This window comes from Nicotiana sylvestris, chromosome 3 (genome assembly GCF_000393655.2).
Source record: "Nicotiana sylvestris chromosome 3, ASM39365v2, whole genome shotgun sequence".
Classification (NCBI taxonomy): domain Eukaryota; kingdom Viridiplantae; phylum Streptophyta; class Magnoliopsida; order Solanales; family Solanaceae; genus Nicotiana; species Nicotiana sylvestris.
The window spans coordinates 87,114,940-87,127,157 of NC_091059.1; the positions used below are offsets into that span (position 1 = coordinate 87,114,940).

The 12,218-nt window shown below is 40.6% G+C and overlaps 1 protein-coding gene across 1 annotated transcript; it reads left to right on the forward strand.

Moving 5' to 3' along the window:
* Positions 1 to 402: 402 nt before the first annotated feature.
* On the forward strand, positions 403 to 1,964 carry LOC138887628 (uncharacterized). Its single transcript, XM_070169395.1, has 2 exons — positions 403 to 864; positions 1,269 to 1,964. Exons 1-2 carry the CDS (start codon positions 403 to 405, stop codon positions 1,962 to 1,964), a joined length of 1,158 nt encoding a protein of 385 aa, XP_070025496.1.
* Positions 1,965 to 12,218: the final 10,254 nt, after the last annotated feature.

Here is a 12,218-nt window from a genome sequence, read left to right on the forward strand (position 1 = left end):
CAGAACATACCACAACCTATTCTCGATCCTCAAAACTCGACCAACGACCACCACTACACCTAAATCCCTGGCACCCAACAAAACAACCCCATCTATATGGAAACCCTACCTTGATCCACTCAACCATTCTCGTATGCACTAGAATCCGCTGAGAAGGACCTGCTTATCAAGAACATGGCCGAGGAGCTCAATAATTTGATAAGTCGAGTTCAGGGTGTTGAAGGAGGTAAAGAGATAAAAGGTTTGAACTATGAGGATTTGTGCATATAACCAGATGTGGAACTGCCAGAGGGTTACAAACCTCCCAAGTTTGAAATGTTTGACGGGACGGGTGATCCCAAGGTTCATTTGAAAACTTATTGTGACTAGCTCGTGGGGGTCGAAAAAGATGAAAGGATTCGAATGAAGCTCTTTATGAGAAGTCTTACTGGAGACGCCCTGTCCTGGTACATAAGCCAGAATCCTAATAAATGGGCCAATTGGGTGAGCATTGCATCAGATTTTATGGACCGGTTCAGGTTCAATACGGAGAATACACCGGATGTCTTCTATATCCAGAACCTAAAGAAGAAGCCAACTGAGACTTTCCACGAGTATGCTACTCGGTGGAGGTCAGAAGCAGCAAAGGTCAGACTAGCATTAGACAAGGAACAGATGAACAAGTTCTTTGTCTGGGCACAAGACCCACAGTATTATGAAAGGCTAATGGTTATTGAGAATCATAAGTTCTCCGATATCATTAAACTCGGAGAAAGGATTGAAGAGGGCATTAAAAGCGGGATGGTGACAAATTTTGAGGAGCTGAAAGCCACGAACAAAGCATTGCAATCAGGTGGCATATCAAACAAGAAAGAAGTAGGGGCAGTAATGGTGGATCAAGGCCCAAAATCTCCACTCACATACCAAACACCTCTACCTACATACCAACCCTCACCTCCAAGATACTCTCAACCCGCCACCACTTATCACACTTATAACACCCAACCAGCATACTATCATTCACCTCCATCTCGCTACCAGAAACCCCGACCTAACTTTGATCGCAAACCACCCAGACAGTACACCGCCATTGCTAAACCCATCGACTAGCTGTACAAAAGATTGAAGGCTATTGGTTATGTCACCCCTATTCCCACTGTGGCAATGGAAAATTCATCTCAATGGGTCAACCCGAACAAAACCTATGCATATCATTCCGGTATAAAGGGGCACACCATTGACAAGTGCCAGACATTAAGGATAAGATTCAGGCATTGATTGATAACAAGGTCATACAGGCGAATGAAGCTGCACCCAACGTCCGCAACAATCCTTTTCCAGATCATAGGGGCGAAGGGATCAATGTGATAGAAACTGATGAGGAGTGGGATCCCGAGGGATCAATTGGACTTATCAAATTGGGCGATGATCCTAAGAAGCATGCAGTCATGCTCAATCCTATTATGGTCCAAATACAGCCGCTAGTTGAGGTTGAGGTAACCGCATTGGTTTCATTTGAGGTAGAAGTAACACCACGTACAACCAAACCTATCCCATTTGAGGTAGACGTGGCCACACCTTTCACAGTGATTGTAGCAACTACACTTCCTTTCAAGTCCAACGCTATACCTTGGGATTACGTTGCCGAAGCTAGGCGAAAGGAAAAAGCAAAGATGGAAGAATCTGGTGCCACACAAGGGATGACCAGAACTGGAAGGATCTATACAACCGAAAATTTGGGAGGATCAAGCAAGGAGGCTGCTACCAAACAACCTGCCATTGAAACTGGACAGGACGATCTTTGGAGGAAAGTACAGGCGAGGGAATACTCTGTCGTCGATCATTTAAACATGACCCCCGCCCAGATATCCATCCTGTCACTATTGCAAAATTCAGAGGTGCATAAGAGTGCTCTAATGAAGGTGTTGAATGAAGCTTATGTGCCCAACAATATCACCAGTGGAGAGATGGCCAACATGGTATAGAAGAGTCACAAGATCACCTTCCACGAGGATGAACTACCGCCCGAAAGGTTAAGTCACAATAGGGCATTGCATATCACGGTATAGTTTGAAGACAAATTGATTGCCAGGGTCCTAATAGATAGGGCTTCAAGCCTCAACATTTTTCCATTGACGACTCCGAAAAGATTGGGCAAAGATTTCCATGGGATACGGACAGGGAGTATGAACGTGAAAGTATTTGATGGATCTCAAAGGGCCACGATTGGAGAGATTAACCTTTGTTTGCAGATGGGACCAACTTGGTTTGATGTTGAGTTCCAAGTACTAGACATATCAGCTACATACAATCTTCTATTGGGTCGACCTTGGATACATGCCGCTAGGGCCGTGGCTTCTACGCTACACCAGGCCGTGAAGTTCGAATGGAACCATCAGGAGGTAATCATTCACGGTGATGGAAGTAACCCCATTTACACCAGTCAAACTATTCCGATTATCGAGAATAGAAGAAGGATGGGTGGAGAAGCTTATCACCACATTGAACATGTCAACACAATTGAGAAGGACAAGTGGTGGAGTAACAAAATAGAAAGCATACTGGCATGGTCTAGGTATGAACCCGACAAAAGGCTTGGGAAGGAACTCCAGGGCATTACCAAACCAATACAGTTGAAATATCACAGTACAACCTTCGGGCTGGGATATCCATACACCTGACAAGAATATGATGATTGGTCGCCTCCATGGCGTGGTCCTTATTACCCTCTCGAGCAACCGGTACCATACCTAAGTCAGACTTTTTACTAGGCCGATACAATATGGGGATCTGCAGAGGAAGAAACTTTGGCTGGGTTGAGAAACTTATTTCTGGAAGACGAGAATATGGATTGCAATGTGATAACTGAGGAGGAGGAGGAAGAAGGCCTCACTATTCAGACTGTGGAGAAGGGAGCTATTCTCAAGAATTGGACTGCCACACCATCCCGGGCCCGCCGAGTCCTTGGATAGCTTAGCAATTAGCCTGATTTGTTTTTATAGCTATGCCAGGCACTTAAGATATTTTCAGTAATTTTGTTTTAAAGACACATTTTTTTGAAATAATTGCTCGAGTCACAGAGCCGTACCTTTTTTGGATATTTTCAAAATTAATTAATGCATTGCTATTTAGTATTCATTATTATCTTTTACATTTTTCTTTTACAGCGTTATTATTACTTTTCCTGATGAACCGATGACTGTGACATGTAATGAGACAATGCAATATAAGGGTAGTGACTCAGAAGAAAAGGATGAAATACCTAAGGAAGTTGTCAGAGAAGCTAAAAACTTTGAGAACAAACCTAAGTCCAATCTGGACGAAACCAAAGCAATTAATTTGGGATATTCCGAAATCATGAAAGAGACTCACATAAGCATTCATTTATCACCATCAGAGAAGGAATAATACACTCGTTTCTTGAAAGAGTATGAGCATATTTTTGCATGGTCATATGACGACATGAACGGTCTGAGCACATCTATAGTGGCTCATAAGTTGCCTACCAATCCAATGTGTCCGCTAGTGAAGCAGAAAATCAGAAGGTTCAAACCAGACATGAGTCTGAAAATCAAGGAGGAGGTCACTAAGCAGATCAAAGCTAAAGTCCTCAAGGTAGTTGATTACCCAACCTGGTTAGCCAACATTGTATCAGTTCTGAAGAAAGATAGGAGAGTCAGGGTGTGTGTTGACTATTGGGATTTAAACAGAGAAAGTCTAAGGACGATTTCCCACTGCCAAATATACACATCCTAATCGACAATTGCGCAAAGCATGAACTCCAATCCTTTGTAGATTGCTTTGTAGATTGCTTCGCGGGTTATCATCAGATTTGGATGGACGGAGAAGACGCAGAGAAAATAGCTTTCACCATGGGGAGTGTACTACTATAAGATGATGCCATTCGGTCTAAAGAATGCTGGGGCTACTTATATGAGAGCCATGGCAACCATCTTCCATGATATGATACACAAGGAAATAGAGGTGTATGTCGACAACATCATCATCAAATCCAAGAGGGTTGTAGATCACACAGTAGACTTGAGGAAGTTCTTTGACAGGCTAAGAAGGTACAATTTGAAACTGAACCCCGCAAAATGTGCATTCGGGGTTCCCGCAGGAAAGCTGTTGGGATTTATTGCCAACCTCCAAGGAATCAAGCTGGACCCATCCAAAGTTAAGGCTATACAGGAGTTACCACCACCAAAGAGCAAAAAGGACGTGATGAGCTTCCTAGAGCACCTCAACTACATCAGCCGCTTCATAGCACAGTCCACGGTAATATGTGAACCCATCTTCAAAATGTTGAAGAAAGATGCTGAAACCAATTGGACCAAGGACTGTCAGAATGCTTTTGAAAAAATTAAGGAATACATGTCTACACCGCCAGTCCTAGTCCCGCCAGAACCTGGGAGACCTTTGCTACTCTATCTGTCCGTATTAGATAGAGCTTTCAGATGTGTTTTGGGACAACATGACGAGATAGGAAGAAAGGAGCAAGCCATAAACTACTTGAGTAAGAAGTTCATACCTTATAAAGTATGATACTCTCTGCTGGAACGCACTTGCTGTGCCTTGACCTGGACAACTCAGAAATTGAGGCATTACTTCTGTGCCTATACCACATACCTCATATCCAAGATGGACTCTCTAAAGTACATCTTTCAAAATCCCATGCCAATCGGGAAGTTAGCCAAGTGATAGATATTGTTAAGTAAGTTCGATATCATCTATATAGCTTAGAAGGCGGTCAAAGGACAAGCATTGACAGACCATCTTGCTAAAACTCCCATGGGAGGAGAGTTCGAACCATTAAAACCGTATTTTCCTAATGAAGAAGTATCATTCGTGGGAGAGGACATTGCTGATGCCTACGACGGTTGGAGAATGTTCTTAGATTGGGCTGCAAACTTCAAAGGAGTGGGAATTGGAGCAATTTTGGTATTAGAAACATGCCAACATTACTCGGTATCCGCAAATCTTAGGTTTCTGTGCACCAAGAATATGACAGAATACGAGGCTTGCATTATGGGGCTCAATTTGGCCATCGATATGAATATACAAAAGTTGCTGGTAATTGGCGATTCAGATCTTCTGGTACATGAGGTTCAAGGAGAATGGGCTACGAAAAACACCAAGACACTACCATACTTGTATCATGTGCAAGAATTAATGAAGAGGTTCACAAAGATAGAATTCAAACATGTTCCAAGAGTCCATAACGAGTTCGTAGACGCACTAGCCACCTTGTCATCAATGATACAACATCCAGATAAAAATTTCATTGATCCTATCCCGGTGAGGATCCATAATCAACCGGCTTACTGTGCTCATGTTGAAGGAGAAACAGATGGAAAACCTTGGTTCCACGACATCAAAGAATATTTGGCAAAAGGAGAATACCCGGAACATGCGAACCATACTCAGAAGCGCACACTACGGAGGCTGTCCAATCATTTCTTCCAAAGCGAAAGAACCCTGTATAGAAGAACTCCCGATCTAGGGTTGTTAAGGTGTGTTGATGCAAATGAGGCTTCCAGATTGCTTGAGGAGATACATGCCGGAACTTGCGGACCATATATGAACGGTTTTGTTCTAGCCAAGAAGATACTCAGAGCTGGATATTTTTGGATGACCATGGAAATAGATTGCATCTGGTACGTCCAGAAATGCCGCCAATACTAGGTACATGCAGACATGATAAGGGTACCACCAAATGAGCTCAACGCAACAAGTGCACCTTAGCCTTTGCTACCTGGGGAATGGATGTCATCGGTCCAATCGATCCCACCGCTTCTAACGGGCACTGGTTCATTTTAGTGGCTATCAACTATTTCACAAAATGGGTAGAGGCTACATCTTACAAAGCTATAACCAAGAAAGTCGTCGCAGATTTTGTCAAGGATCGTATTGTTTACCGATTCGGGGTTCCCAAGTCCATTATCATTGATAATGCCGCCAACCTCAATAGTGACCTAATGAAAGCCGTGTGTGAAACCTTCAAAATCAAGCACAAGAACTCTACAACGTACATACCTCAAATGAATGGAGTCGTAGAAGCTGCCAACAAGAACATCAAGAAGATACTGAGGAAGATGTAGAAAATCACAAACAATGGCACGAGAAGTTACCCTTTTCCCTATTGGGATACCGCACTATGGTCCACACATCAACTGGGGCAACTCCCTATTTGCTGGTTTATGGTACCGAAGCTGTCATTCCAGCTGAGGTAGAAATTCCTTCTTTAAAGATCATATATGAAGCCAAACTCAGTGATGCAGAATGGATAAGGAGCCACTATGAGCAACTAGCCCTTATAGACGGAAAAAGAATGAATGCAGTGTGTTACAGTCAGCTTTATTAGAACAGAATGTCCAGAGCTTTCAACAAAAGGGTCAGATTAAGACAATTTGCACCGGGGCAGTTGGTGCTGAAGTAGATCTTCCCACATCAGGATGAAGCCAAAGGGAAATTTTCACCCAACTGGAAAGGTCCTTACATGGTTCACCAGGTGCAAATAGGAGGAGCACTCATACTTGCAAAAATGGATGGAGAAGTTTGGCCAAAACCCACCAATTCAGATGCAGCCAAGAGATACTATGTTTAGATTGTTTACATTCATTCATCTGATGTAACTGAACTACGCTTGACCTAATTACCGTTTAAGAGGGGATACGTAGGCAACCCTGTGGGTTCAGTCATATTCTAAAAAAATCTTTATTTCCCTCAGAAATAGTAACTGGGGCAGAATTTTGAGTAGGACCCTCAAAATTCCGGATCAAGTCCAGCCGATGCCATTACATGCCAGAAAGTCAGAAATCGGTTAAGTAACTAAGGCGGAATTTTTAGAAGGATTCTCAAAATTTCGGAGCAAATCCAACAAACTTTGGGCACATAGAACGACCAAAGGATCAAACTGGGGAAGAATTTTGATGAGGACCCTCAAAATTCTAAAGCAAGGAAGCCGCAATGTCTCTTAAAGCGTTACAGTCATTAGTTCATCTAATTTACTTGATATTATATACCACTATGTTACTAAATAACTTTATTTCATTAATAAGTGCATATTTTCGAAAACTTTATTTCTATGGCCGCCAGGTGTTGCCCAAGATGACACGAATAGGGCCTCCAGAGCAAAGCAAAGCAAGCAGACAAAGGCACGAACCAACCTCCCCCTACAAAACTCACGATTTTTCTTTGGATGCAGGCATAATGAACATAACAAGAGTATCCGCAAATATACACGTATCAAAATCACTAACAATTAGGCCGTCGGACACAAATATATCTCCAGCTAAGCAATATTCTACCCCTATCTGCTGCTTGTTCACTGCAAAAGGCTAAGCATTGCCTTCTCTCCGCATGAGACTAAGACCTGTCTCAAATCTTGCATAAGGCTAAGCCCTGCCTCCATATTTGCATAAGGCTAAGCATTGCCTTCTCTCTGCATGAGACTAAGCCCTGTCTCAAATCTTACATGGGGCTAAGCCCTACCTCCATATTTGCATAAGGCTAAGCATTGCCTTCTCTCTGTATGATACTAAGCCCTGTCTCAAATCTTGCATGGGGCTAAGCCTTGCCTCCATATTTGCATAAGACTAAGCATTGCCTTCTCTCTGCATGAGACTAAGCCCTGTCTTAGATCTTGCATGAGGCTAAGCCTTGCCTCCATATTTGCATAAGGCTAAGCATTGCCTTCTCTCTGCATGAGACTAAGCCCTGTCTCAAATCTTGCATGAGGCTCGGCCCTGCCTCCGTATTTGCATAAGGCTAAGCATTTCCTTCTCTCTGTATGAGACTAAGCCCTGTCTCAAATCTTGCATGAGGCTCAGACCTGCCTCCGTATTTGCATAAGGCTAAGCATTGCCTTCTCTTTGCATGAGACTAAGCTATGTATCAAATCTTGCATGAGGCTAAGCTTTGCCTCCCTATTTGCATAAGGCTAAGCACTGCCTTTTCTTTGCATGAGATTAAGCCTTGTCTCAAGTCTTGCATGAGGCTATGCTCTGCCTCCATATTTGCATACAGCTAAGCGCTGTCTTCTCGTGAGATTAAGCTTTGTATCCCTTTGCATAATTATTGCCATATTCTAGACTTTGCATTATCTTCTTCTCTCGGGGCTAAGCTCTTCCCTAGAACTCTGTGCAAGGCTAAGTTTTGTCTTATTGTCACCTTTGGTATCATATCTCTACATTTCATGGGCTGATGTATAGCCAGTTTGTCCAAAGGCGTCATAGTCCGACGACATCATCCTCATAGCTTGAAGACACTATGTCATGGCTTGAAGATCTCTCAATTCTGCCCGTCATTATTCAAAGGCGTCATGGTTCAGAGGTACCATTTTCATGGCCCGAGAACATCATTTCATGGCATGCGAATCTCTCATCTCATGATTCATGGCCCAGGACATCATGGTCTAAGGACATTATCTTCACTGTCCAAAGACAACCTTCATGGTCCAAAGGGAATTTGTATCATGTTTAAATTTTTGTAATAATCTATATACTCGCATGCATCGTGTTTTAAGTTTTGCAGGTAACCTAGGAAGTAACCATTCTTCAAACAGAAGCAACCTTTGCTCCGATTTCCGCTCGTACCACTTACACTCTGCCACTTAACCGATTCCCATCAATCACCCATCTTTATTCTGTGACAGTTCAGATATATGCCCTATGATACATCCGTTACACTTCAGACTCATATTCATAACTCAGCATAAACCCATCTGATACTATTCCTATGACAATTCCATCGGCTTCATTCACCGTTGGGTCCAGAACTACATAGGGCCTGATTCCTATAAAACTAAGGATATGTAGACAGCTCAGAGACTAAGGTTCGGCCTCTATTTTTCAAAACATCCCATTCGGTCAAAATCGATCATCATTTCTTTACCCGAAAACTCTTTCATCCTTCCCGGGTAAAGAAGGGAAGCTGTTGATACCCAATTTTTCCCTCATATATTTTAAAATGCATATATACTTTCAAAATAGTGCATGAGCATCAACTAATATTTTTACATATTTTTTTGCAATTTTAAAAGGATTTTAATTAATTTATTCTAGTATTTTAGTATCTAAATAATTACTAATTGCATCACAAATGGTTTTATGATAATTTTATTACTTAATTTTATTATGTTTATATTTATACTAAGCTTTAATTATTTCATAAATAACCACATTCACATGTTAGGGTTATAATCAATAACCTTGCAATAATGGCCCATGTGTGCATAATTACCTTGTTTCACAAGAAAATAACCTTTTATATTTTTATACTATTAAATAATTATTTTAAATTATTTTCAAGCATAAAATCATTTTTATCATTTAATTAACTATTTTTACAAATTATTTTATCAATTATTTGGGTATTTAACAAATAGCCTTTTAAATTTTGTTTGATTTCGGACCTAGCCCAAAACTACCCTGACCCAATTCCTAACCCGCCTAACCCCTCTCAGATCAAATCCTTGCCGTTGATTTCAAAAGATCAATGGTCCAGGATCATTTCCTTTTTTAATTAACACCAACTACCCCCTAACCCTAGTCACTTCTCTAATTCCGCTACCCCCAAATCCCTTCACTCCTCTCTTTTCTCTAAGATGCTTCCCTAACCCTAGCCGCCTTCACCGAAAACCCTTCGTTCCATGGGGTTTCCCTTTGATTTTAGGCCCTAGCCGGCCTCTTACCTTCACTGGTTGTTCGATTTCTTCGTGGTTTGAAGGAATCTCAAAGAGATTCAACTCAGAGTCGACCTAGACTCTTCACTTTTTTTCCGAAGAACCTACCTCGTGTTCATCGCTATGTTTGTGAGTATTGTTATCTTTTTGTTTATGGCTTGAAACTCCGGTTCTTACTGAATTTTTCTCACCTCGTTCCATTCTTCAAAACCCTCATCTCTTTCTACTTGAGTCTATTTAGATCCTTGTAGATCGGAAATGATTTTAAGTTTATCTGGTATTTTCTTTAAAAAATCTTCCATTTTTCCTTATTACTAATCGATTTTAATGTTTCTCTAAAACTAGGGTTTCACTTCTTTGCGTTTCTGCAAAACTTTTCTAAAGAAGTTTGAGTGTTTGATTCCATTACTCTTCGTTTGCTAGACTGTCTATGTTCTAAACCCTAGGGTTTCTGACTACTTCATTAGTTGTTCTGGTATTTGCCTGTTATTCCTTGTCTGTCAATTAGCAGAGATTAATTGATGTTATTTGACTATTTAGGGTTCGAAATTATATTATTCTGCTGAGATTGTTACTTTTTGTGATTTTTACCTATTTTCCTTATTTGTGACTCCTAATTAGTACTACTTGCCTTAATTAGTTTATTAGCCTGATTTATAGGTTTTGAGTTATTCAAACGGACTTATAAATGGCCTCTAACTTGTTTCTTGCCTTATTTAAACCCCAATATGGGTTGTTAATTGATTCTTCATATTTTATGGTGTCTTTCCCAGATTCTTCTGTGTTAATTGATTGAGTTTAGTAGCCTCAATCAACTGGCTGATTTTATTTGAATACCTTATTTGTGAACTTTATTATTCTTGGCCTTATTTGCTTTACTCTGCTAAGTGCTATATAAACCCCATTCTGATTTCTTTCAAACACACGAACACACTCAGAAAGATACAGAAACACACACACAAACTCTTATTCACACACACTCTCCATTGTAATTCTTTTTGTTACTTGTGTTTGCTGCACTGTCTAGCCGGTTGAAAGCTAAGGCTAGACTATTGGATTCAACTTGCCTTCACCTTCCTGTTTTCTATCTCTTAACTGATATGCCCCTATTTCTATTATCATAATCTCTTCTATGTGGTATGTGTATCAGCATACTTCTGCTTTGATACTTATCTCCTAGCCATCTCCTTCTCAACTACTATGCTTCAGTTCCTATTCTCTATGACTTACATGATTAGGTCACTCTAAACCTCAACATGTGCATGTTTATTATATGCTTCTTGTTTATTTTAACCAGTATGCTTTAGTCTTGTTACCTCTTTGTCCCATGTGGCTGTGTGGTTAGTGTTCCAACATACTTCTGTTCTGCCCTATGTTTCTCTTAATCAGCATGACTTAAGTCCTGTCATGTTCTATATGATAGCATGTCCCTGTTTTGCCCATGATATTGGTTTACTCATTCTGAAACTAGCATGTATAGTTCCCACTGCCCCACCCTATTATGTACGGTAGTTTGATTAGTCATTTTGATTTCAGCACGTTTCTCTGTTTAATACATGTCTATATGCTCACCTAGTAATAGTTAATGGACTAAGTCAATTCCAACCACATGAAGCCTTGTTTGACTTCATTGTGACTCTGTTTTGTCTATGATTCCAGTGTTCCTGGTGATTGTAACTACTGGAATTCATGTCTGGACTCAATCTGTTAAATGTGGTTCTGTTTGTAGTTTTTGATCTTATGACCTGTTTCTATTCACTTCTAAAAATCCAAATTGTTTTTTCCTAAAAGTACCTCCTACTTTTATATACTATTTTCAACTCCTACTCTTAGATATCTATGATCCTGCCCGTCCAGTGTGAGCACTGCCTAGGAGTCCATGAGACGCCTCCGAACTCTGACATGCTGAGGCTGGCTTTTCCAAACTATTTTACAAAAAATATTTCTTTGAAAAAGTTCTGGTGTGAGCATTGCCCGGGGTTCCTGAGGCCCTTAGGAACTTTGACACAACAGAAGCCCATTTGGTGTAATATGGACTATTGGTGTACTCCAGATTTGATTGAAGGCCTGACTTCCAGGTTGATTTTGGGCCTGCCAAGGCTCCCTATATTATAGTCATTTTCATTATGTAATTCATTTGTATTGGCCTGTAATAACAATCTTTGTAAAACAGATATGGGGGTACTTAGTAAAAAACTAGGAAGTGATTTTTATATCTTTGTTGGGGTTCGGGTAGAAACCATGCTCATAGGTGATTGTGAAGATATTTATATGTATTAGAAATCATTTTATAGGGTTTATCTCATTATGCTAAATTTTCATAGTTTGAATTTTAGAAATCCTACTTATAGGATCTACATGTATTTTCAACTCAGCGTGCACTAGTGACCATGTCCATAGGATTCTGTCCGTTTGATTAACCAATTTTCCTGGTGATGTTCTTAAGAATTCTGCCCACATGGGATTAATAATAATCATGACTATAAGGTCTAAAAAATTAGTTCCTACATTTAGATATCATGCCTATAGGATTTTAAAATTCAGTTTCTGCATT